At 44.4% G+C, this 23792-nt stretch overlaps 2 protein-coding genes across 9 annotated transcripts in view; one reads left to right on the top strand and one right to left on the bottom strand.

Moving 5' to 3' along the window:
* Positions 1 to 6150, top strand: part of hdlbpb (high density lipoprotein binding protein b) — a 20308-nt gene extending 14158 nt beyond the window's left edge. For all 4 annotated transcript variants that reach the window (XM_020629217.3, XM_020629219.3, XM_020629218.3 and 1 more), the window contains 8 exons: positions 24 to 151; positions 229 to 333; positions 542 to 676; positions 875 to 1018; positions 1187 to 1366; positions 1458 to 1574; positions 2069 to 2227; positions 2332 to 6150. In XM_020629217.3, the coding sequence (XP_020484873.1) occupies positions 24 to 151; positions 229 to 333; positions 542 to 676; positions 875 to 1018; positions 1187 to 1366; positions 1458 to 1574; positions 2069 to 2227; positions 2332 to 2424 (1061 nt within the window). In that variant the 3' untranslated portion in view covers positions 2425 to 6150. The remainder of the gene's footprint in view (positions 1 to 23; positions 152 to 228; positions 334 to 541; positions 677 to 874; positions 1019 to 1186; positions 1367 to 1457; positions 1575 to 2068; positions 2228 to 2331) is intronic.
* On the bottom strand, positions 5681 to 23717 carry neurl4 (neuralized E3 ubiquitin protein ligase 4). Of its 5 annotated transcripts, none has more exons than XM_065950381.1 (29): positions 23044 to 23717; positions 18075 to 18594; positions 17919 to 17984; positions 17331 to 17827; positions 17122 to 17233; positions 16943 to 17031; positions 16777 to 16849; positions 16205 to 16478; positions 15600 to 15781; positions 15422 to 15507; positions 15110 to 15272; positions 14821 to 15031; positions 14653 to 14729; positions 14482 to 14560; positions 14036 to 14205; positions 13771 to 13923; positions 13323 to 13468; positions 12568 to 12786; positions 12327 to 12425; positions 12081 to 12233; positions 11835 to 12002; positions 11461 to 11619; positions 10604 to 10783; positions 10128 to 10221; positions 9927 to 10034; positions 9673 to 9817; positions 9420 to 9532; positions 9016 to 9175; positions 5681 to 8914 (listed from the first exon to the last, which is right to left on the bottom strand). In XM_065950381.1, exons 1-29 carry the CDS (start codon positions 23206 to 23208, stop codon positions 8710 to 8712), a joined length of 4866 nt encoding a protein of 1621 aa, XP_065806453.1. In that variant the 5' UTR covers positions 23209 to 23717; the 3' UTR covers positions 5681 to 8709. The 5 variants fall into 5 exon arrangements, with proteins under 5 accessions (XP_065806453.1, XP_020484871.2, XP_065806450.1 ...); XM_020629215.3 differs by having other exon boundaries at positions 13795 to 13923; XM_065950378.1 differs by having other exon boundaries at positions 11835 to 12233.
* Between the last annotated feature and the right edge of the window lie 75 nt (positions 23718 to 23792).

Here is a 23792-nt window from a genome sequence, read left to right as displayed (position 1 = left end):
ATTCATCTGTGCTCATGTTACAGGTCAGGAGGCTCCGTCACAGGAAAACGGTGAGGTCAGTCCAGAGGCCGAGTTCATCCCCCGCAAATGTGACATCATCACCATCTCTGGGCGTGCAGAGAAATGTGAACTGGCTAAAGCCGCCCTGCTGGTAGGCAACATTTCACGTCATTCACAGACAGGGTACGGTCTTCTTTTTTTTAATCTAATGATATGTTCCTCCTTCAGGCACTGGTGCCGATAACGGAGGATGTGGAAGTGTCCTATGAGCTGCATCGCTACATCATTGGACAGAAGGGCAGCGGGATCAGGAAGATGATGGAGGAGTACGAGGTTAGCTCTCTGCTGTCATCTTCTGGCCAAGAGACCTCTTTATAATAAGAAATACTGCACTAAGTATGCCTTGTTGTTGTGATGCATTTGATTGGACCTATAAAAGAAACAAAGGAGAGTGTAAGCTTTTAGATTTTTTTTGAATATTAGGGGAAATTAGTAATAATAAAAAGGGGGAGCTGTAATTCATTGTTTGTGGGATGTGCAGGTGAACATCTGGGTGCCACAGCCAGAGAAGCAGCTGGACGTGATCAAGGTGACGGGCCTGGTAGCTAATGTGGAGCGAGCGAAGCAGGGTCTGCTGGAGAGGGTGAAGGAACTTCAGGCTGAGCAGGAGGACAGGGTACACAGTTTGACATTTGATTCCTTATTTTTAGTTGAATTAAATTTTCCCGTTGAAGGGGAACTACACAAGCCGCTAATTCTTCTACAAACAAACATCTACCAGTTGTTACATGATAGGTTTTTTGGTGATTGGGATATGGGCTCATTGTTTAGATCATGGAGGGTTTGAGGTCCCTGCTGGTTGCCTCTGTTTCAGGCTCTGAGAAGCTTCAAGGTCACAATGTCTGTAGATCCAAAGTTTCATCCCAAGATCATCGGCCGCAAGGGAGCAGTCATCTCTCAGATCAGGAAGGACCACGACGTCAGCATCCAGTTCCCTGACAAAGGAGACGAGCAGCAGGTGAGCCTTATTGGCCTCTGTTAGACTTTTGTAAAGATTTCATTGTATTTCACATGTAACCAACTTTATTTTAAGCTCATAAACATTCCTTCTTCCTTTTTTCTTTTTAAAATTGGTTCTTCTTTTTGGTTCTGAGCTTCATTTAACTATAAATGTCCCCTCTCCCAGGATCTGATCGTGATCTCGGGGTATGAGCGTAACGTGGAGGAGGCGCGTCAGGCCATCCAACAGCTGGTAGCCGAGCTGCAGGAGATGGTGAGCCAAGACGTTCACCTGGACCCGAGGACGCACGCCCGCATCATCGGAGCCCGAGGAAAAGCTATCCGCAAGCTGATGGAGGAGTTCAAGGTAAAGATGATTTGAGCTAACATTAACTTCTTCAGCGTCTTTATCTACCTGTTGTTTTTCATTCCACTTCTCCTGTTGTTGATTTGTTCAGGTGGATATCCGGTTCCCTCAGCCCGGCTCCGATGAGCCCGACAAAGTGACGGTTACAGGTCTTCCAGAGACTGTCGACAACGCGATTGACCACCTACTCAACCTGGAGGAGGAATACGTGAGTTCACAAGAAAGTCTTTATCGTACATAAAGTCTTTGATAGGAAGACATTCAAAGAAAGACCACTCCGAGAAAAATGGAAAAATCCAACATTAAAGATAGTTTCCTAGAAAAATTATTATAAACTTATACAGAAGTAATGCTGCTCAATCATCCACCAGGGGCCTCCATACATGTGTAGTGTTGACTGTGTCTGTCCTCTGAGTGTATTTTGACATTTCATTTTGGTTGACTCAGCATGTTTCTGGTGGGGGGGGAGAAGGTGTTGTTTCCCCCAGCCAATGACACGCGTAGAGAGTGAGTTTAGGAGTGAAAACAATTCAAAACAGCAAATATGGCTGCAGCAGACGTAGCTGCAAAAAAATAAAAACACCACAGGGATAAAGCACGTTCCAAAATGAGGGTGAACCTTGTGTTGGCAGACAGAGAAATGTCTGAGTGACATCAGGAGAGAACAATAAGTTGATTATGTTTCTTCTCCACTTCTCTCAGATGCTCAGTGTGACGGAGACGGAGACCTTGGCAGCATACATGAAGCCTCCGTCTCGATACGGAGGAGGAGGCGGAGCTGGAGGACTGGATGATAGCAGCGGGGGTCCAGCGAAGGGCTTTGTGGTTCGAGACGCGCCCTGGAACGCGTCAGGGAACAAGGTCTGACGTGCTGATTCTTACCTTTTTTCTTTTGCTAGTCAAACAGTAACTTTTAACCTTCATCAGGGAGAATATGAAAACATCTGTATCTGTTCATGTCCTAGGCTCCTGACATGAGCAGCGCTGAGGATTTCCCAACCTTCGGGACAGGCGTGGCGCCGAAGCAAGCGTCCGCCTGGGGTCCCAAAAAATTCTGAAGCTGCTCTTCTGAAGGAAAAAAAAAAAAAAAAAAACTTCTGTAAAGTAGATGACGAGAGATGAAACAAATCTCTTAATCAAATTGCTGCTCGCCTTCCTCCCTCCTCCTCTTCTTGTTAGTGACCTTCCCTCACCTCTCCCTGTAAACCCCTTTGTACCGTCCTCCCAAAACCAGCCGCAATGAATTCTGGGAGAAGAATCCCTTTTTTTTTTTTTTTGTCTCTTCTGTTTTACCTCCTAGTCCCTCCTCCTCAATTTCGGAGAGAAAAAAAAAAAGAACATTTGAATGCTGTCTTTATAGTTCTGCTGTCCCGCTCTGCCTCTTTTTTGCACCGACACTTGCTGGTGGTCTCGATGACATTTTTTAAAATCTGTCTCCCATTTTTCACCATTGACTGCTAAACTCTCCACAAAACAATCAAACTACCACCTCACTTGCAATACATAAGAAATAAGATTGTTATACAAGTCGTAAAGGAGGGAGTGTACAAGCTACGCTGGATGGAGTGTGTATTTTTAAAAACAGAAAATGAGGGAGTTTTAATGTGAAAGAAGAGTTTTTAAACATTTCATCTTTTAATGTTCTGTCCCTGTGGTTTTTACATGGAGGTTTCTTATTGGCTCATCTTTCGGGTCAACAATGTGGGGCAGCAGATGAGGCAATGAGCTGTGTGTGTGTGTGTGTGTGTGTGAGAGTGAGAGAGTGCGTTTGTGGGTTCAGGAGAGGTTTTTCACCCACAATTGTCTGTAACCCCTCTTCCCCCTTCTTCAAATTTTGTTTGGAGCTGGGAGCTAAAAACAGCTGCTGTATTCGACTATCTGGACGTTTTTTTTTTATTGTAATGAAGCAAAAGACGTGGAAGTTAGTTTGTAAAGAAGGTTGTTTAACTATTTATTTTGAAAAGGAGCCATTTTCTTTGAACTACTGTGACCATGCATTTTTATAAAAGCACCCACTGTAGCTTGATGCTTTAGTTTGGGAGTGAATGCTGTTTGTCGGGGTTTGGGAACATGTCAACAGTTGTTATGTGTAAGTGTACAAAGAACTTTTCGCTATTTTTTTAAAACTGTGTCAGATTCTTTTTTTGTTGTTGTTGGTTTCAGGCATATTTGGAAGATTGTGTGTGTGTGTGTGCGTGCGCGTGCAGAAGTTAAGCTGTATATTTGAATGAAGCTGAACCAAACTTTGACACCGCCTTTGTCCATTTGTCTCTCAAGAGCTCATTCAGAGGGGTTTTTTTTCCCTCTCAGCCTGATGTAACATTCAATTTTTTTTCTGTCAACAATCACACACTGCTGCTTAAAGTTTGACCTCCCGTCCAAAAAAACATACTCGGTATCAAGTGCTGCACTTTGGGTTTTTTTCTGGTACAAGTGTTCAATGTGTATTTAGTAATATTTTGTAGCAAAGGCCTATTTATTAATTTTCGCAGTTCTGACTTTTTCTTTTCTTTTTTTTTTTTTAGATTTATTGTTTGGGCTTTTATGCCTTTCTGAAGTAGATAGGAGAGTGGACAGAGTAGTAGACCTTGGGGAGAGAGAGAGTGAGGAATGAAGTGGAAAAGGGACCAAGGGTAGGAATAAAACATGCCGCCTGCTTTGAGGACTTCAACCTCTGTAGATTGGATGCACGACCTAACCGCTAATCCAACCAGCGCTGCCCCAGTTCTGGGACTAAAAGCCTCATGAGTCCGGTTGATAAACTGTACATCTAGATTTCAGTCATTTTAATTAAAGCTTCCTCGTGCCTGGATTCTTTAAGAAAATGTTTCATGGGGATTAAAAGCACTATTTTATTTGTAAAAGAAATGTTGATCACTTTTTAGTCTGTACGTTTTAGCAATGGGCTGGAGTCAGGAGGTAATTGGCTCATCTTAACTTAAAGATTGGAAACCTGTCTTGACCTACTGATCTCTATTTACGATTATCCATAAAACTGAAAGACTGGATCTGTAGGTGCAAGTCTCGCATTTAGGTATCAGAAATGTCCTGCTTGTAGTACGAGTAGCTTTTCAGCCGGTTTGAACTGTATGTAGAAAACATGATCCACCTCAATGCATACCAGAACCCATCTACAGTCATATTATGATTGCGCTTTAAATAGTTATTTTTTTAACAAGTTGCTTTTTGAATTGTAAAGAAAAGCTAAGCGTTGGCTAGCTACACCAGATGCCCCAAAAAGTTAGCCAGTGCTTTTAGAAGCTATTTCATGTTTCTGAGATAGATACCTATTCAACTTTCATAATAATAATTTACTAGGATTTAGCTACATGCTGCAACTATTACATCGACTTGTATGACTAACCCTTGTGAAAATGAGGTTGACAATCCACCAACATTGGATGCTGCATTGAAGAGCTAGGCTTGGCTATAGCTAACCATCAACAACAAATGATCTTCTTATGATTTTCATGTACAGATAAAACAAACAAGCTCCTCAAAAAGCTCATGTGTGAGCTTCAGGGTTGCCATTGGATGTATTTCTAAATTCAAACAAAGCTAAGCTAGCTGTTTCACTTGCCACATTCACATAACTTTAGCACTCTATACTTTATTTAGCCACATATCTGTTTCTGGTTTTAAGCTAACCACCTCCTGACTCAGAGCTCTGTACAGACAATATCTCTGAGAGAAGAAATGTTTCTCAAACTGTTAAAATAAGGACTCAAGGACGAGCTTGGGACTAGATTGACAGCTCTAAATAAAGGGGAGATTCAAATAAAACTCAGGGTCAAATTCAAAAAATCCAAACTGGTGCGAAATTACTCTTTTAGAGGTGCCGACAGATTAGAAAACCAAACCAACTATGCAACCCAACAGCAGATCTGTCACTTGTAATTAATGTATTTGAACTAGTCTCATGAGTTTGTGAGAAAGAAAAACTAGTAGGTTGTCAATTTTTTTTAGTTGTTGAACCTTTGGCTAGTTGTGTGTCTTGTGCTGTTTCAGTGTGTGTCTGTATTTTCATGGCAGGAAAGAGCTGCCCTCGAAGCAGCCACCATTTCTGTAAAAGCTATGAAAACGACTCACTATTGGCCTTAATGAGTAATTAGTCTACAGCATTTTGAAAAAACAGGTGTGATTGACTGAGTTTGCAACACTGCAATAACATGTCAGTGACCAGACGTTTTTCCTACTCTAAATAAAACTGGAAAAAGAAAGGAACCAAAAGCAACAGTAGAATTTGTCTTCTTCTTCATGGCACTTCTTTTTTTACAGCCCACATCACCCTAAAAACCCACCATGTATCCATCCTTCTGTGCATACTGTCTGTCAATTTATTTTCATTTTTTATAAATCAGGAAGATATGATTTGTTATGTAACAGCCTGTACAACGCAACATACAGAACAAAAAAAAAAGAAAATGATACAAATTAAATTGTACAAAGCAGCAAAGGGCCGTAAAACAACCCATAAAATATTTTTTCACATTTTTGATTGGAAGTTTTTCCTCTGCCAGACCCCGAAGATCTTCGATCAGTCAGATCACAGCTGCTCGTAGAAGGTGACTAAGCTTCTTTTATATTCATTTTTTTGAGTTTGACTCGTCAAAACTGTGCCTTTAGGATGTCTCATGGGCTTTCTTGTTCTTTAGCAGGATAAACTGATTGGCAACAGGACTGAGAACACTGTAAAAGAAAAACACTTTGGAAAGCTGTTCATATACAATCAACATCAGGTGGATGTTTGGGATTAAATAAAACCCTTGTAAAAAAAAAAAAAACATTTGTCAAATGTAAATCAATGATGTTAGTTGAAATTAAAGAACTGCAGAGCCCTCATTAATAACATTCAAAAATGTAAACACCAACATGGGGCATGGGACTGCAGATCTCTGGAGGTCCAACAAGGTCAACAGAGTCAGACGTGAAGGATGGATTGATCAGATTGGAGGTGTGAGTGGTTCAACAGTTAACGATATTGTGGCAGCAAGACAGCAGGAGTCATGCGGATAACCCCTGAAACATTTGGCTACAGTCCATTTTACCACCTTCAAAAATCTTTGTGAGAGTTTACTAGACTAGAAATAAGATGATGCTACAGCCAGGGCCCTGTTCAAAAATAACCTGGTTGGATCTTGAAAACCGGTTGTTCAACATAGAAAAACAGAGAGAAAAAAAAAGGAAACAAACAAAATGTAATGAGATCAGGTGATCTTTGTTTCCTATCCTTATGAAACCTCAAGTTTGTGTAGTTTTGATTAAAAACAAACAAGATTATCTGGATCGAAGCAGAGGTCTGGATTCACACTGGATTACAGGGACAAAATGTCACATCTTTTGATATATCAGCTGATATTTTTAGTAAGTAAAAACAACATTTTTACCATTATGTTGATATTTCCCACATCTTTTTTAAAAAATATTTTGCTCTTGAATTTCTACCATGACTTCAGAGGTTGGGGAAAAAAAAGGAGAAACAGGGAGTGTGTCCCCTAAAATATCTCACCAGATGCCTCTCAATATCAAGCATAACAATACTGAATTAAAGCAGATCTTTCAGGTGTTGTGGATTTGTGCATCCGATTAGTCCCGTTTAGAGCACTGGTAGTCCAGATTTGTTAATATTTTAAATTCTGCTTCTTGTTATCCTATCTGTTTTTTTCCTTTGGACAAACGTATACTGGATAGCAAAACAGTGAATTTCCCAATCCAGTTAATTCTTATCCAGAATAAAACTTTTTAGCAACCAAGCAAATGAGACTGATAGTTTAGGGGTAACCATAGGCTACAAAGGGGGTTAACATCCCAGCCGAACACCAGCTCTAAAGTACGAGGCCCATGAAGTCGAAGATGTTACCGTAACTTGTGCGCACAAGTTATTTTCTTCAGGGGCTCCACACTAAAGGGCAATATAATATAATTAATAATAATATATATATTTTATAAAACGGGAGATTACTTCCTTTAACGAGACTTGCTTTGTTGCCAGGCAACTGCAGTAATGTATCCATCTGTAACCGATCATGACCTCATTTTAAACGGCGAAATGACGTTTTTTTTTATACAGCGTGTTACCCTGAGTTTACAGAGTTTGTGATAGAGGACTTCGTTACCTATTATAGAGTCCTGCTGCCTGTTTCTCCTTTTATCCCCCAGTCTGTGTGCTAAGCTTAGTTAGCATGCTGCTTCTAGCTGTAGCGTCATTTACTATACATTAATGGCATCGATATTCTGGTCTAGCTAGCCCTCGACTGGAAGCTAATTTAGCATGTCACACATTTTAGCACTTCTCCTTTTTCTCCTTTGCCTGTATCAAAACCGGCTGGTACATAATACGTCATTCATTATCTCCCAACAAAGTTTTAGCTTAAAGGATGTCTTCAGCAGTCAACCTTTCTGTTAATTCTTCCAGTTTTACTCCACAGTGTAAAGTCTGTGAATCATTTCCATTTGACAGGACGAGACAAAAATGATGCTGGGCCAAAAAACAGAAACACAAACAGGTCTGGGAAAGTAGCGAGACTGCTAGCGTGGAGACACATAGAGGACAGCAACATACAGCGGTACATATGTGTAAACATTTTTTTTCTTCCTCCAGTTTTAAAATATTCCCCTCCTGAAGAAGTCACAATCACAAAGACACTCTTGGGTTCATTCTCAGACTCAAATGTCTTTCTGTTTCTATTTAAATATTTCCGAAAACATTGTCACTCTTTCTTTTTTTTTGATCCACGTTTCAGTCTTTTTTTTTTTAGGTGACGAATGTTTGACGTGCAGGTTGGCAGGGGACAGCTCCTCCCAAAATTTAACACTGACCAGAGAAAAAGGTGAGAAGTGTCGAAGTAAGCGCCACAAGATTAGGGGGCAAGATAAGAAAGCCTGTGAGGGTGAGAAAAAAAAACAAAAAAAAACCTCGGGAAGAATGAGAACCAAAAAAATGGCAACAAGGAAAAAAAAAAAATCAAAAAATTTCAAAGTCAAAAAAAACAAAAACAAAATAGTAAATGTAGCGAATGTCTCACACATCATGTCGATGTGAAGTAAGTTTAAAAATCGCCCACGAATGTCCAAAACATAAAGTGCAGGCAGTGTCTGTTCTTCTTTGAAACCGCCGTATCCCCCGGCCTCTAAAATAGTCCAAGAGCAAACAACCGAAAATAAACAAAACAAATCGATAATGCTGAATTGTCAACAATCCACAGCAGGAACAGCTGTATTCCAAAGGAGTCTCTAGCTCAAGGCAGGGGTTGGATTTGGTTGTCAGTTTTATTAAAAGTACAAGGAGTACCTACACGGATCCTCCTCACTTCCACCCGAATGCCTCTCCCTCACCGCCCTGTTCACTCGACCCGGATGAGCAGTCCGTAGAGGAGCGTGCCGCCCTCCTCCTTCGTGATCCACTCGATCTCTGAGTTGCTGAAACGAGGATCCAGAGGCTCGCTGTTGCCAAGCGTCTGGGGTCCCACCTTGTAGGAGCCGGGACGCACACACACCTGGAATCCTACCTGGGCCTGGTGGCAGCGGTGAGAACGGGGGTCCTGAAATCTGCAGCAGGGGGAAAAAGAACTCTAAGTAAGTATGTTCCACCTTTAGTTCAGGTTATTTGCTTGTGCTACAAAAAAAAAAAAAAAAAAAGTCAAACTTACTGCACTTTAGGGGCAAAGATCTCCATGCCGGAGTAGCGCATGGTGGGGGAGAGCCGCACTCTAGGAACCTCCCTGCCAGGGGCGCTGTTCTCTTCAGGCTCACTGTAGCCATTGGGTCCCTCCGCTTTGGCTGGGGACACTGAGAAGATGGACGACGTTCCTGCGACAGCAAAAATCCCATTAACAGTTAAGAGATGTTTTGCTGATGCTTCTACTTTAAGAAGTAATTCAAAAGTCAGTGGTTACAGTCTCTCACAAATGTAGAATGAGCTCCGCAGTGAGAATTATGTCTCCAAGACAACAAGTTTTCTAGACAGCTTAGGTTTTTATGTTTCTGAGATGAACCTCAGTGGTACAGAGTATGAATCTTGGTTAAAAAAAAAAAAAAAAAAGGTTTTTCATACCGGCCAGCAGCTGGCTGTGGTCGAGCGTGCGTCGCAGGGCTCCTACACTGGTGCCGTGGTAAGCTATATGCCATTTCTTCAGTGCATTGGCAACCTCACAGTGGGGCTTGATCCTGCACAAAAGATGAGCGATCAACAGGATGAAATAAAAGAGGTACGCACCCCTTTTTTCATATTCACCACAGAGCTGAGTGAATTTAATGCTGTGGTACCTCTATGGTTCAATACCTCACAGCTCTATCATTCATCTCACCTGAGGGCGAAGCGGCACCAGCCAAAGGGCAAGGCGTAGTCCCGGGGCGGCTCTCCTCTCTTATAATAAGCCTCGTCACCCCGGAGCTTGTGGCAGGACTCACAGTAGCACAGGTTGTACTTAGCATCTTCGTTAAAATACCCATCTTATGGACGGCGGGGGAGGAAAACAAAGATCATTGTTAAGACAGCTGGGACATGATTTTTGGGATTGGAGGCAGAGATTGTGGCAGAAAAGCCTTCGGCAAGACTCACCTGGTAGCGTGAGCAGGTCTTTGAAGCGTGAGCACAGAGCCTGGTACTCACAGGTCTTGTTGGGGTTGACCTCTGGAGGGGGCGTCCAGCACACACTCTCTTTGATTCCTTCAGAAAAGAAGTTGTTTAGAAAAGAAAAATCAAGGCTTAAATAGAATTCTTTATGAAACGTTTTACAACAAGCAGCCATTTTCTACTAACCGTCAACCATGTCCGCCTTCTCCATGTCGCCCTGACATCGTGGTTCACCAATTTCTCCCCCCGCAGCTGGCACATTGTTCGTAACTATAGTAACCTGCCATTAAAAAAAAAAAAAAAAAAACTCAACCATGAGCAGAATATCATCAACAGATTTGATCGAAGGTGATGACACGCTGAAGGAAGATCTTTGACTTGTGGAATAATGATTGATACTAAATAAGAATTTAAAGATGTCACTTAGGATTCTACTAAATTGTAGTGGACTGTACTTCAGTATTTTCTGACATCTTAAACACTGAACCATCCAACACGTAACTTCAATAAGGTTTATAAAGAATCTTACTCTCCTGTTTGTCTTCTTCTGGGATCATACTGATAATTAACTCATTAACAAATGTCACAATAAGAAGACCATCCAAATAAGTAATACGGTTCTTAAGAACTCAGCGTACTGTGTGCGTGTCAGTAGTACTGACCTGTTCACACTGGCCGTAGAGATCTATGAAGGGGTAGCAGGGTGAAGGGATGTCCTGCGCTGCCACACCCTGGTCCATGCCATTGACGTAAAGGTGAAGACAGCTGTTGGCATCCACCAGCAGACCCAACAACGTCCCTTCAGGACAAGTGTCCAGATTAGGACCGTAGTTCTCACATATCTGCAGAGGAAGACAGACGGGGTGGGTGGGGGGATTAGCATAGAGGAATGAAAGTGAATTTTTCCTGTATGATGTACAAAAGGTCCTTCATGGGTTAGCATCACCTCCACAAAATGATTACCGTACACCAAACAGAAGGCCATTGGTGACTTTTCACCTAGAACCCTTAGAGCCACCGTTAGAGGCGACTGCCCCTTAGACGATCCACTTTCTGTTGTTCAGAGGTAGCACATTGGGGAACGCTCCAGCTTTGCAGCTTTCAAGGGGTCGTTTTAAGGTGTGGCTCAGAACAAACCCAAATGTCTAACTACCATAGTGCATGAATGCATACTTCTATATATTCAACTGCAGTGCCTTATCCTATACACTTTTGTATATACTAACCATGTGTATATATGAGACATTTGTGCAATAGGGTTTGGTGCAATTACACCAGAACGTTCCTATGATGTGCAATACAATACGGGGGACTACAGATTATTGCTATAATCTGGCATATTTACATGTTTATGTTCATTAATGTTCACTGTCCCTATTTTAAACAAACAAGCAAACAAAAGAGTCAGTGACGACTGAGAACATGCTCACAAATTTTCTAATTTAATATCGTCACATATTTGAAAAAAAAATATCAATGGACATCTCCAACGTGATGGTGTCTGGATTTGTTTTTGTACCTTTAGAGAGTTGTGGAAGACCGAGTCTCTCTGCAGCAGCCAGGCGGAGCGTTTCAGACAACACGCTGTGGAGGGGAAGTTGAGCCGGTCGGGCGAGTGGCCGATCACTCCTAACGACAGCGACGACGTCCATGACAAGTTCAGACGGTCGATCTGAAACTGATGCCAAAGAGAGGCTGTTGACAGTTCTGCAAGCTGTCACAACTGAAATACTCTGAGGTGTGATTAAGGAGTTTTCATTTAGCATATATCATGTATGAATCTCCCCTCGAGGTATCAAAAAAAAGGATGTCTTCTTGTCATTATCTGAAGACTACTGATTCCTTCTTTCACACACAGCCTCAACTTCCAAATACAGTCACCATAAATGTTACCTGGAAAAGCTGCTGGCGAGCGAGGGGATGGGCGGTGACCAGCAGGCCCTGGTTGTAGCTTGACACTCTGGCTGCTGTCAGGTTCTGGTTGGACAGTTGGATGTTTTTGCCGTGGTTTTCCAGGAACGCCATGACAGTCGGTACAAGCGCACACGGCTCAGTCTCAACCTGGAGCGGTGGTGACACGAAGAGCTTGAGACCCGGACTCTCTAAAGTCAAGGCGCTCTCCTGGTTTTGGATTCCTACCTCTCTGACAGGGGTGCTGTCCTCCTCTCCTTCACTGCAGCTGTCTGAGGAGAGCGAGGGGGCCTTGACGCTGTCCATGTCCTCCATTAAAGATGAGCTCACTATGGACACTGCTGTTATCCGCCCATATAGGTCCAAAACTGCAAACACATTCTGCAAGGAGGCAGAGGGAGGTGCTTAGTGGACGTACGTAGCAGTTATCTGTGTTAACTGTGAGTGTGAGTGTGTGTGTGAGTGTGTGTGTACCTTGGACACTGCAGTGGCTGCAGGTCCCATGTCTTCTCCATCAATGAAGATGTGCATTGTGTCGTCACTGCATCTCTTTACCCCCACACGGTTCCCAACCTAAAAATCACATACATTTAAGATGACTCAGTAACGAACTATTTAAGTGCACTCTTTCTCCAGTCAGCTATGGAATATGACATTTTATATCTAACAGGTATCTGTCAAGTGACAACGCAGCAGGGGGGAGGGTGCAGCTCACCGTCAGCCGGTCCAGTGAGCAGCAGTAGTTCTGCCGCTGCAGCACACCGTTGCGACGGACTTCTGAGCCGCAGAGCAGCCAGGTGACCTTGGTGCGAAGCTGCGGGAGGGAGGGGGAGAGACCTGACAGTGGGCAGGACGGCAGCTCTGGGGGGGACAGCGTGGTCAGACCGATGTGCAGCGAACCACACCACTGCTCATCCACCTCATCGATCCTCAACTGCAGAGGAAAGAGAGAGAGACAGACAGAGAGAGAGAGAGATTAGGGAGGGACATTTTAAAAAAGTACAAGCTACAGAGGAGAAACATACACCATGGGCCTGATCCACTAAAGGATTGCGCTGCATTTGTGGCCACTAAACCTGTGAAATTGGGAGAAAGGGATAGCGTGCAATCCACAAAGCGCACACACAAAAAGGGTGAAATACACACAAACTGCACTGCCAAGCACATACTGTCCTGATTGCGCCTGTTCCATTTGTATCTATGTAAATTAGAGAATATTCAGAAACTGGAAAATCGCCCCCTTCTTGTGCAAAAAGGACTACCATCCAATTCACAGAGATAAGCGCTAATGCACAAACAACGGGAGCAAATGATGCACAATTTTTGGAGCTGCTATTCTTAGTGAATCTAGCCCCCCTGTCGTTTTAATGACACCCAGATCTCACTACAGAGGAGGCAATACTTATTTGCATAATTATTCAAAAATTTTAAAAAAAGCTAGGTTAAATAGATAAAAGCCAATGTTTTTACCTCGAACAGTTCGTCTGCTTTGAGTTCCCTTGCGCTGAACACGATGCCGTGAGCGTAACCTCCGACTCTGACCGCCTGGCAGCCCTCACCGAGCAGGATCACGTTTTTACCGTGTTTACTGTGGAGGCGATGGGCAACACCTGCTACTACACACACACACACACACACACACACACACACACACACACACACACACACACACACAAAGACACAAACACACACACACACACAAAGAGGAAATCGAGCATAAGAAAAATTGGCATGTGATTTTTAAATTTGACTCCATATCCACTTTCATTTGTATATTCATTTAAAAACACTTATATGACATTTATTGTAAAAATCTAATGTTTCACGATTCATTAAAGCAATGAGAGCACATTTTAAACAAATATTCTATCCACTTATTACTGTATAACAAAGTCATGTATGATTTGAGTTTGCAGACCTGAGCGGGGACCCTGGTGTGTACCTGGAGAATGGATGGGGAAGCTCTTCTCAGTGACGTTGCTGGTACAGAGACTGTTGTCCAGCGGGCCTGAGGAGCTGGTGATAGACACCTGAACACACTGACCGTACAAGTCTATCACAGCAAACACCTCTGAGAGAGAGAGAGAGAGAGAATGAGAGAGATTAATGAAATACGATCTCTCTCTTAGCATGAGCAGAGTTTCAGACTTCACATTTGTGACTTTGGTTGACTCCTTCGTTACCTGGTGGCAGACCGGTGCAGGCAACGCCTTGGTCTATGCCATTGATGTAATAGTGGAGGTCGCCAGTGGCCGAGCGCATCATGCCGATCCGTGAAGCGGTGGTTAAGGAGTCCAGGTCACAGCCGTAGTTGTTGCGCATTGTGTTGCCATCCTGCATGATGGCTGTTCCACTGTAAGAACAGGACGAAGGCAAAAAGAAGAATCTATTTTTAGCTCTTAGAAGCGCCTTCATATTCAAGATGTAGAAAGAGCGACCTCATGACCACCACTCGACAAAATCTACTTCAAAGTGCCACAGACGTGTTGGGATTCTTCATTTAAAGACTCATTATGAAAAGAATTGAGACTCTTACACTGAGTATTACAGAGCATAGTGAACAGAGAAAGAAGAGGGAACTAAGCAGCAAACCAGGCTAACAAACAAGCCTTTAAGTCTTTTCTTGTACCTGAGCATCCACGTGTCGTAGTCGATGTCGGTCATAGTGTTGGGAAACTCGAGCTCCTCTGGCCTGATTGCTGTCACTCCTGGACAAAGTGAAAATCAATAGTCATGTCAGGTGAAATATGTTTCATACGCAGCAGGAAAGATAAATGTAGACACATCAGAAACAGCCCACCTGCTTCTATTGAACCCGACCAGCGGTCCACCATCTTCTGGATGATGATTTCAAACAGCTCTCCGTCTCGTAGGAACCTGCAGGGAAGTGACTTAGTTATTGAACTATAATGATCCAGAAGTCAACGTTCACTGAACACCAGATCAAGTCGACTTTTCTTAAGATCACCTGCTGGAAATGACGATCGCGTCGTTGAACTCGCTGCGGCAGTTCTGACGCAGGGCGGTGCGCCCCCCGTTGGTAATGACGGCGTTGGTGCCGTGTAGCTGGTGGAAACGCAGGTCGTTGGTTGTGCTGGCCCCGCCCACTGAGCAGGGACTCCCAGGGGACATGGCTGTGGGTCCGTCTGAGCTGTCCTCAGGGAGAGGAGGGAGGTCGACTGAGAAGAAGAAGAATATTTAGAGGCTTACATCTTATTCTGGTTCCTCATGAATTGATCCGTGTTTCTCTCCCTTACCCATGTCATCCATGATGGTGGCCTGAGCAGCCTGGCCATAAAGATCGACCACGGCGTACACGCTGGGAGGAACATTCCAGGCAGCGGGGCCCTGAGCCACACCGTTCACGAAGAAGTGGAGGCTGCCATCTTCTTTCCGAACTACGCCTACAGTGTCACCGGCCTGCATGAGGGGGGGGGGGGGGAAGTGTCAGAAATAACTGCGTGTGAAAAAGGTGAGAAGCATTATGGGAGGAAGAAGAGGTCAGAGGACTTTGGATGATGGAGAGCGTCTGTCAGCTTAGAGACAGAAAAAGAAGGAATATCCCTCACTTTAAGCCGGTCCAGGTTGTGTCCGTACTCGTCCAGTATTGTAGTTCCATTGTGCATGACACCATTTCCCGTCATCATCCAAGTCCCTGCAAGACAGACAATCATCAACTTCTTAACCGATATCTCAGAAAGAAGTCCGCACTATCATGAGGCAGGTTTTTTTTTTTTTTTTTTTTACCAGAGCGCAGGTTGGTCATGGTGGAGGGCAGCTGCAGGTATGCAGGGTTGTGCGTTGTGACGCCGATTTCGATGGAACCCGCCCACTTGTCCACCATCTTGTCAATGCGAACCTGGAACACCTCGTTGGAGCGCAGCGGTCGGCTGCTCAGGACGACGCCATGGTTGAAGTCATCAGTGGCGCTGTGGAAAAAAACAGTGACGTTAACTTAAACCTTAGGAAGGTTGTAGATTCAAGTGCTGCCTGAACAAGGATGTCTTCTCTTTTATGCAAACAGACACATTTATCCGCGCAAACGAACCACAAGAATTTCACAAATATCAAAACAGTGAAGTGGATATACATATATACTGTACTTACACCTTTGTACAAAGTATGATAAGAAAGGCTCCTGATGTAAATTAATTGTATTCAAAATTTAAATATTTAGTACTAACCCATGCTAAAAGTGATTTGATTACATTAATAAAAACATAAACAGTCAAAACATGTTGATTCACAATAAAGAATCTGTCAAGTTAACAAGACAAAATCAAGCATGTAAAGAAAGGGAACCCCCCCCCCGGCGATGAATTCAGTGGAAGCATTGCGGGAAGTGGACTCACTGTGGCCGCAGGGCCGTCCTGCCATCACTGATTATGGCGGCCTTCTGACCACAGTTGTGGTGGAAGAGTAACCGGTCGGGCCCCTCCGGGTCTGGTGTGAGGGAGAGGGATGGCCTGGGTCGGCCTACGTCGGGGGATAGAGCCCTCATGATGGCGTTGTTGCGTCTGAGGCGGTCACTGTGGTTGTGGTTATGGACTATGGTGACTTTGACGGCCATGCCGTAGAGGTCGACCACGCCGTAGACCACGGCAGGGGTCTGGGCTGCAGCAACACCTGGGATATAGAGAACGGTTATGAGTCCAGACAGCTGCTTTGAGTGTTAACAGCCACAGCTATCGGTAACTCATTCACCATCGAGCTTCTTATCCAATTATTACCACTTCTTTTGCATTAAGTCTGCAGTGAAGCTTTGGATCATATATTTATGTTTCACTCAACCAACTCATCTAAAACCATTACCCCCCCCCTAATAATAATAATAACATGACTTTATTTGTGGCATCATGTCTACCCACTTCGAGCCCAGGCTTCCCCAGCAGAGTGTTTCTTTTCCCCTCATAAACGGTCTCACCTTGGTCGATTCCATTGATGTAGAAATGGAGCGCCCCGCTGGCTTTGCGCATTAACCCAATGTGATCGCCCTCCTGAAAGAAAAGACGAGGCGATTAATGAGACTATAAACAGACAATTCCTCATGATGATGACAGAGTGAAGTTTGTGAGGCGGAGCGTACAAACCTGAAGTTCATCGAGGCTGAATTCACAGTATTCTCTGCGGGTTCCTTTCCCGTTCGTCAGTATCCCACAGCCACTCATCATGATTGTACCTGACATGAACAGAAAGATAAGACAATGTGTCGAGTTTATCAAGATCTCCTATTTAGAGTTTCTATCTGTTGTTGGGTCATTTGTGTTACCTGAGCGCAGATTGGTCATAGTTGCAGGATAGTCCAGGTTGTTTGGATTGTGTGTGGTCACTCCGATCTCTATGGATCCTGACCACTTGTCCACTAGCTTATCAATACGTATCTGAAAAGATCACAAACATATGAGCCAACAGTCCCTTCATGCGTTTATTCGTTACGTAAACATGCATCCCTGCACTATGTTGTGAAACTGTAACCACCTCGAACATCTCGTTGTGTCGCAGTGGCCGGTTGGTCATCACCACGCCGTTATTGAACTCGTCCAGCGGTCTCCTCCGCTCGGCCGTCTTGTTGTTGTTGCTCAGTTTGATTAGCGTGCCACACTTTTCGTGAAAGAGCAACGCGTCGTTTGTCGTCATCCCGCCTGTCACCACCCCCTGCCCGACGCCGCCGTTACCAGCAGGACTGTTGTTTGTATTTTCACCTTCTCCGCCACTACTACCTCCTCCTCCTCCTCCTCCTCCTCCTCCTCCTGTTGTTGTCCCTGTCCCGCTGTCGCTGTTGACCGCGCCTCCTCCGCTGCTATTGCTCCCCCTGTCATTCCTAGAAGAAGACTCGGTGCCCGCATTTCCTCCTCCGCTGCCGCCGCCGCCGCCTCCTCCTCCTCCTCCATCCTCCCCTCCACCCTCATCTTCAGAGCGATAAAAAGAAACTATTGCATTGTTGAACACGTCAAAGAGCTGGTGCTCTGTTAGAACTGCAGAAAGAGAAAGAGGGGACGTGGAGGTGTGTTAATACAGGAGATGATGCTCTGTGTTCTTCAACTGATCCGAGGAGGAGTTTCTTACCCGTGTCTGGTTCCAGGTTGTTGGGGAACTTGTCCGGTCTGCTGTGACTGCAGCTAAGCTCAGGCACTGACGACAGAAAGAGCGCGAGAGTTGGAAACTACAAATCCCAGAATACAGACTGGTACCACACTGATCGAAGAAAAAAAGGGTTCCTACCTTCATCTCCGTTCATCATTCCATTCATTGCTGCCACATTCATCAGTGCCGTGATCCCTGTATCCTCCCGCACGCCGCACACCACCACCTCCTCTTCCTCCTCCTCCTCCTCCTCCTCCTCATCCTCCACCTCCTCGTCCCTTTCTATTGTCTCTTTCTCCGCAGAGGGCGGCGGCGGCTCACAGCCCACCACTGTCACTTGAGTGCACTTGCCGTACAGGTCCACCACCGCCCACAGCTTCGGCGGCAACCCGCTCGCCGCCGCGCCGCAGTCCTGTCCATTCACCCAGAGGTGGAGCTCGCCGCGGGAGCTGCGCTGGATGCCCACCCGGTCGCCCTCGGCTAGCTGGTCAAGGTCCCGGCCGTACTCCTCCAGGACGGAGCGGCCGTCCCGTAGCACCGAGCAGCCCGACACGATCCAAGAGCCGCCCTTGAGGCCCGTGGCACTGCTGGGGAAGTCCAGTGCCGCGGGGTCCAATGCCGTCACGCCAATCTCTATGGAACCGCTCCACGAGTTCACCTGGAAGAAACATATGGATTACATTAAAATGATTCTATTTTAGCAACTGTTTGCCTGTAATATGTAATATGTCAGGAAAAAAAGGCCACAAGTTCAAAATCTTGAGTTCAAATCTCCAAAAAACCTTCAACTTCAATGATTTTTTTTTTTTTTTTAGATTTAGAAAGAGAAAAAAAAAGTGTGGAAGTAGTAAGTAGTGTTTGCCAGCAGTTGTTACTCTGAGCTGTGATGTTCAAAGAGTGATGCACTGTGCTAAAAACTGCAGGACGATATCTATGGAAAACAAAGTGAGCCTTGTTGTATGATCCGTCTTGTTATTTTTAGGCGATCTGTCAGCAAAGAAGCTCAGGGAGGGCTCCTTTGAAAAAGGAAGCAGGACGGCGCGAACGCACAGAGACAAAAAAAGAACGAAAGAAAGAAAAAGGAAACACAAGCTCTGTGATAGCCAAATGTGAGTGGAACGATTGTGTGTCTCAACAGTGCACAAGTGAGACTCTTATTAAGAGGCAGGACAGTTGTGAAATATTGCACCCGGGGTCAAACAAATCTATTTCTCATTAACACGTCTCTCCTGAAAGAACCAACCAATCACGTGCACCGTCATACACTCTCATTAAAAACACGGATGCCTTTGCGTGGTCCAGCTGTGACGGTTAAACTTGAGCACACAGAGCAAAACAAGCCGTTTCAGCGAGCGTCACCTTCATGATCTGCCCCCCCTTCGGTGTTGGAAAACACATTAAGAATGTTTTACGGAAAGAATCCTTCTGATTGCGCACAACACCAGACTCATATCCCATAACACGCAGCCCCAGATATCCATTTCTCCTTCCGTGAAACTCAAATCTAAGCTCACAATGATGAGATACTTTATTGATCTCACGTTGGAGGAGGGGGGGGGTGAATTCTGTCTTCTTTTTTTTTTTTGGCTCCGCTGCAGAGCACAGAGCAGAGTCACAGTTTACAGACACTTCAACCCGGCAGATGCTTTTCCGACGCGAGGGCACGAACCCCCCGTCAACCAACTGAGAAGTGATGTCCTGGCTAGCTGCACTCCACCTGCTCCCCCTCCTCCTCCTCCTCCTCCTCCTCCTCCTCCTTCCCTAGAGAACAACATCCAGCAAAAAGCCATGCAGTGGATTCCTTAAAGAAAGGTAAATGAGTCAGAAGTACTCAGGGGGAAAAACTTGGAGCTCAATCCTTAGCCGCCTCTTTCTTCACCCTTTTTTTCCTCCCTTCCTGGTACTCCACAGGGCGCTCGTGTAAGTTGGCAGAAATCCACCCCGCTGAAGTGACCTTGAGCATAACATTGAAGCTCAGACGGCTCCTGGGATGTTTTTCCAGCAGCTCACCTCCATTATGAAGAAAAAAACTAAAACTAAAACGATATTTTTTTGGAGAGGTTGTTACTTGTTTTTCTTCCTGAAACGCTTCCCCCCCCCCCCCCCCTGTTCGTCTCCTCTCTTTGTCTTGCTGCTGCTCGGCGTTCCTCCTCGGCTCTCTGACAGGTGCTATGTAAGTCAGTGTGCTACGAACGCCCGGGTATCTGGGTTAACAGATTTAGAAGGAACTCATCCTGACCGGGTCGCTGTGTGGAGGAGACAGACATCTCTTTCCCTCGCTCATTCACTTATGCAATGGCAGCCAGTGAGTGTCTGCCTCTCTCTCACTCTCTCTCCCTCTCTCTCTCGTTCTCCCTCTCTCCCTGATCAAAAGAGCGATAACTGCAGGATACAGTCAGACACGCCAACTAGGACCATTGGACAGCTTTTGGATATAATTAAAAATTAATTGCATCAAAAAGCAGGGCACGGGGAAGCATCCACTAAGTCTGAACGGAGGAAGAGGTTTTCATCTCACACTAATGTAACAGCTGAACTCTGAATACGGGAGAGGTGAACTCTATAATCAGCTTAACTTTAGAATACTTTTACCAGCTGGGTTTTAGGACCAATTTTAAATGCAGATGGATATACATGGAAGACTGCTGTTGGGGCCCACATATAAACTAACATCTACTCGACCAAACCTTGTTCTTCTTACTATCCTGCAGGTTTATTGTGCAACAAACATGTCGAATTTTGACATTGGACTCTCATCTCAGTGTGCAGTTTCTTAGATTTGTTACATTTGTTAATTTCGACCATATTTCCAATGGTATTTTTTGAATAATGTTGCAGGTAAATACTATATAATAGAGCCGTAGAATGCCAGTTCAGCATAGCACATGATTTAGCAAGTAGCAGAGCACACTACAGTATGTTTGTACACAACATGGCTTAAAAGGAAAGCTGTTGGTGTGCGTTTTTGTGGAACCACTGATTTATAAAAAATAACAGTTTCAGGTTTCTCTGGTTGTGACAAACAGCATGCTGATGCTGTCCACTCATTCTATACTTCCAAGCTAATACGGACTGTTTTCTCCTTTCTTAAAAAGTTGGATCTCCTCTCCGTAAACTGTTTGTCCATATCTGCTTCATTTTCACGTTCTCTCGCACTCAATTTTAAACATCTAATGTGGCTTAGTGCGGGTCAGTAGACAGGATGGGCAGTCATGCCAATCTGTGATGGGAAAGTATTGATCTTCAGACAGACGATGCATGTCATGACAGAGTACGAGGCTGTTTATGAGAGCTCTTATCAGACTGAGAGCGCCATAGATAATGGATAATCATTCACGTACACTAGGAGCTTCATGTTCAGCTTTGTCGGCTCACGTGCAGCTTTCCTCTCTCTCTCTCTCTCTCTCAGTTCGTATGTAAACATGTACATTCAGGGGGATGTTTGTGCGGCCCAGTCAGCAGCAAGCACAAGCTCTGAAGCTGCCATGGTGTCGTCTGTAAGTCTGAAGGCTTAGAGAAGACTTAGAGGCCAATACAGACAAGCTTTCTGACGCTGATAACGGATAAAAACTCAAACAGTGTGCACAGGCACTGATAGGCCACGAACAGAACGGAGTCACAAAGAACAAGGCAGAGATAAAGCACAAAAAAAAAAAAGCTACAAATTCCAGAGAATAGATGAAATATGGAAGGAGAATACAACTCATGAACGAAGTGAGGATAGATAATGGAAATATGTCACGCAACTTTACGTGAGTTATCAGACACAGACCTTTTAAAGTGAACGTGTGGACCAAAACAAGGTCACTATCACGTCTAGATAAACTCAAGAATGTGTTCACAGAGCAAGTAACAGAACATGGACCCCATATTATCCATCATTCTTTTGTACAGTAGATAACAATAGATGACAAATGTCAAGAATTTGCACGTATTCAAGAAATAACCAAGAAAAGCTTCTTACAAATACAACAGGTTACAACACACTTTGTTGTGTTTGTATCATTTAGAGGCTCACCTATATCAGATCACTGACAGCAGGTAAGTGTGTATTGTAAGTGTACTGTAAGTGTGTACTGTAAGTGTGTAATGTAAGTGTGTACTGTAAGTGTACTGTAAGTGTACTGTAAGTGTGTACTGTAAGTGTACTGTAAGTGTACTGTAAGTGTGTACTGTAAGTGTACTGTAAGTGTACACTGTAAGTGTGTAATGTAAGTGTACTGTAAGTGTACTGTAAGTGTGTAATGTAAGTGTGTAATGTAAGTGTGTACTGTAAGTGTGTACTGTTAGTGTACTGTAAGTGTGTAATGTAAGTGTGTACTGTAAGTGTGTATTGTAAGTGTGTCCTGTAAGTGTACTGTAAGTGTGTACTATAAGTGTGTACTGTAAGTGTACTGTAAGTGTGTACTGTAAGTGTGTACTGTAAGTGTGTAATGTAAGTGTGTACTGTAAGTGTACTGTAAGTGTGTACTGTAAGTGTGTACTGTAAGTGTGTATTGTAAGTGTGTACTGTAAGTGTGTCCTGTAAGTGTACTGTAAGTGTGTACTATAAGTGTGTACTGTAAGTGTGTACTGTGTCCATGTATCTGCACACATAGTGTTACTGGTCCAGCTTGGTGAGAGCACTGCAGTACTGTTAGCTCACCATCAGAACAGACTGTCAGAGAGCTGACAGCCTCCAAACAACGACTGTCAAACACTAAACTACAAGGCTTCTGTTAACCCGCGTACTTTGGCTCCTGTAGTATAACAGATAACAAAACACCACAGAGTCTTACTAGCACCCTCCAGAGAAGCTAGTCTACTGCTACAGCTAGCGGCTGATTAGCAGAGAGCTACCATCAGGTTCTCATGAGGTTAGTGAAACATGTCCACATAGACGTGTTTACTAAGTCCACTTGTTCCTCCTTAATCTCTGACAGGCTTTGCAAATCAGCTTTGCAGCCTCGCAACAGCAGCAGTCGCTGTCACAGTGTGGACCTCCGTGGGTAGGAGAATCCCCTCACTGCGGACAGACCTGGACCCCCGGCCCGTCAGCAGCGCTGCCCCGGTCCTCCCGCTGCTCTCAGCCCCGCTCACAGGCAGCAGCGGGCCTGTTGTTGTTTACCTTCTTGTCGATGCGAACGGTGAAGACATCCCTGTCCCTCAGCGGCTCTTTACTGAGCACCAGGCCGTGGTTGAACTCCTGGACTGGCTGGTTGCGCCGGGCGGTTCGGTTCGAGTTGGACAGGCCGATCAGCTTTCCGCTCCGCGGATGCAGCTCCGCCGCCATCTTCAGTGGGCGGCCAGTGTTCACGACAGTCAGTGTTTACGACAGTAACGTTATGGCAGACGACAGATTTCTGCAAACTGCACCGCACCCTTTTCTGTTACACACGAATAACTCAATTATAAGCCTTACGCTTTTTTTGTTGTTGTTGTTGTTTTTTTTTTGTTGTTTTTTTTACTTTTTGGGACTTCAGGGGCCCCGAACTTTTTGACAACGAAGAGGTAAAAAAAAGTTACATAAAAAAAAAATACATAACACTCATTGGTCTTTCAAAATAAAAAGTGTGAAAGACAGCAGACCATATTTGTGTGATATTTGTTCTTTTTCATTCAACTTATTGATAACTTGTAGGCCTACATTGTGTATTCAAAACAATACAAGGTTAGAAACTTTAAATGATGGTAACAAAAACAAAGCCTTAGACTAGCTGGCAGTGTGCACTTGTGAAGGGTCTCCTTAGTATTGTATTTTTTCTTTTATGACGACATGAAAAGTTAATTTACACGTTTTTGAACTGTCAGAATGTGTGGATGGCATTTCTTCAATGTTATCTGTTAGAATCCACTAGAGGGAGCAATGCCCATGCG

This window comes from Labrus bergylta, chromosome 22 (assembly GCF_963930695.1).
Source record: "Labrus bergylta chromosome 22, fLabBer1.1, whole genome shotgun sequence".
Lineage (NCBI taxonomy): Eukaryota > Metazoa > Chordata > Actinopteri > Labriformes > Labridae > Labrus > Labrus bergylta.
Note: the sequence above shows the minus strand (reverse complement) of the source record. Positions and strands in the feature narration are given on the sequence as shown.

Coding starts and splice junctions, on each gene's coding strand:
- neurl4 (XM_065950378.1), bottom strand. CDS start 23,208: ATGGCGGCGGAGCTGCATCCGCGGAGCGGAAAGCTGATCGGCCTGTCC. Junction 17,985..18,074: donor AATGATGAACGGAGATGAAG/GTAGGAACCCTT, acceptor TTCTGTCGTCAG/TGCCTGAGCTTAGCTGCAGT. Junction 12,787..13,322: donor AAGCAGACGAACTGTTCGAG/GTAAAAACATTG, acceptor TTTCCTCTGCAG/TTGAGGATCGATGAGGTGGA.